Source organism: Pholis gunnellus (genome assembly GCF_910591455.1).
Source record: "Pholis gunnellus genome assembly, chromosome: 16".
Taxonomy (NCBI): Eukaryota; Metazoa; Chordata; class Actinopteri; order Perciformes; family Pholidae; genus Pholis; species Pholis gunnellus.
This window is the reverse complement of record NC_136543.1, coordinates 12,630,361-12,632,613: the sequence shown is the minus strand read 5'-3', so window position 1 is coordinate 12,632,613 and position 2,253 is coordinate 12,630,361. Positions and strand designations below refer to the sequence as shown.

At 50.2% G+C, this 2,253-nt stretch overlaps 1 protein-coding gene across 1 annotated transcript; it reads right to left on the bottom strand.

Annotated features, from left to right (window-relative positions):
* Positions 1-401: 401 nt before the first annotated feature.
* sp8a (sp8 transcription factor a) lies at positions 402-1,628 on the bottom strand (the record flags this gene model as incomplete). Its single annotated transcript, XM_079176113.1, has 1 exon — positions 402-1,628. The coding sequence occupies exon 1, from the start codon at positions 1,590-1,592 to the stop codon at positions 402-404; it is 1,191 nt and encodes a 396-aa protein (XP_079032239.1). The 5' UTR covers positions 1,593-1,628.
* Positions 1,629-2,253: the final 625 nt, after the last annotated feature.

Here is a 2,253-nt window from a genome sequence, read left to right as displayed (position 1 = left end):
ACAAATCATAAAAATCTAGTCTTTTAACCAAACATAAACAAACCTTTCACGATATAGCATAACCTTAAATTGAAATTAATTAAATAATAATTAATAAGCGCGAATATGAAAACAAAACGCAAATAATGATATGACAGGCCACTTGTTTAATTTCCAAAGACAAATGTTTTTTGTAGAATAAATTAGGCGCATAATTATGTTTTCAAATAACACAAGTCTGATAAGCTGTAGAGTACAAATTTATTTTTTAAGAAGGCTACAAATAAGATGAGGTAAGGACACAGAGTTCATCCACAGCTGAAGTTCATCATAAAGTGCCATTTCAATTTTTAAGTGTCCAAGAAAACACACTCCATACAGGCTGATACAGTGTTATCGAATGCCCTGTGTTGCTTTGTAAATCATTTCACCGCCCTCTGTCCCTCGGTGGTTTGGGCAGTCTGACGCACCTGTACCCCGGGAGACTGGCTCGGGCTACCGGTGAGGCTATTGTCCGTGTCGCTGCTCCCTTTACCGAGTCCCGGTTCCGCGCCATCCTCTGAGCCCTCCGCGCTGTGCGTCCTCGCGTGCTTGTTGAGGTGGTCGGAGCGCATAAACCGTTTGTGGCAAGTTGGGCACTCGAATCGCTTCTCCCCGGTGTGCGTGCGTAAATGCCGCTGGAGCTCGTCGGAGCGCGTGAAGCGTTTTCCGCAGAAGAGCCAGTTGCAGACAAACGGCCTCTCCCCGGTGTGCCAGCGCAGGTGAGCCTTCAGGTGAGAGGTCTTGCCGTAAACTTTACCACAACCCGGGATGTGGCAGCTGTGCAAGCCCCTCCGCCGCGGACTCGTGCCCCCCTGGCCAAGGCTCTCCGCCTCCTGGCAGTTCGGACAGTCGCACGTGGCTCTGCCAGAGTAGCGCCTTGAGGAGGAGCGGGAAGATGCGGGCAGAGAAACGACGGGGGTTCCTGTCAGAGCAGGTGCCCCCGTCGTTGTAGACTCTGTGTAGGGAGCATGGACAGGGGGCCTGAAGCCGTCAAACAGGTGCTGAGTGGCGGGGTGCAGGTGCTGAGAGGCCCCGGGGCTGAAGGCAGAGCTGTAGTCAGTGCTGTAGCCGCTCAGAGGAGAGGGTAACCCGGCCGGGCTCTGCGTGTCCACCCAGCTGGTTCCCATGTCCCACCAAGCAGCAGACCCGTTACTGACATCTCCCACTGGCTTGAACCACGAGTCATAGGGATGCGCGTGCATCCTCGGATAAATCCCGGCTATGCCTTCCACTGACGACGGGAATTTGGTCAGAAACATAGACCTCTGTGTGTGCGAGGGATCGGGAGCACTGTTTTCTGATGGCACGGAGGTCTGGTACATCGAAATGTCATTTCCAAAAGGCGAGTTGGCAGTGGTCACTGAGAAAGCGCTAGAGGTCTCCGTAAAGCCCGTCCCGTTACTCCTGGAGGGAACCCCGACAGGGTTGAAGCAAGCCCCAAGGTTGCTGGTACCCGGGGCGCCTCGTTTCCACGGGTGAAACCCCTTCACGTATCCCGGCACACCATCGGAAAGAGCAGGGGAGCAAGAAGGGCTGGAATCGCCGATTCTGCTGCAGGTGGCGGCCAACATTGCCAGCGGTGTGCTGCCGAGCCGGGGCTCCTCCTGTAGGGAACCCACAGACATTATAGGCACTGCCACTCCAGAGTCATGGCCAAACATAATGTGTGCGTAAAGACGCGCAAAATATTCGATTAATCACTCGATTTGCGCAAAATGTTTGGTCTTGCAGATTACATATTAAAGTCATGTGAATTATTAATGTGGCATAGTTCAAGTTTTACAAGCAGTGTGCCTCTGTCCTCATATTATGAATAACAAATAACATGGATATCTATGTTAATGACATCATCAGATTAATCACATTATAAGACGGTTTCACTAAATGTCATGATCAGTGAAAAGAACAAACTGAAGAATGAAAACAATCACTGTCGGATTAATAGAGTATAGACCAATGCTATGCATGAATATTACTGGTTAATGCAGCGACACGACAGGAGTTAAACACCTTAAAGTGCGAAGTTAACTCGGTTCCCTGAACACCACAGACACACTGAGTCATTTAAGGATATTGTAACATTTGAGATTTCTTGGATAAGAATGTTCAGCAAACACAACTTACCCCTAGCAGTGTAGCAGCCATGATCTCTCCGTGTGTGTGCGTGTGTGCGCTCGCGGTGACTGAACGTGATGAGTCTGCGTTTCCTCTCCGACTGCTTCAGTAGTTGTG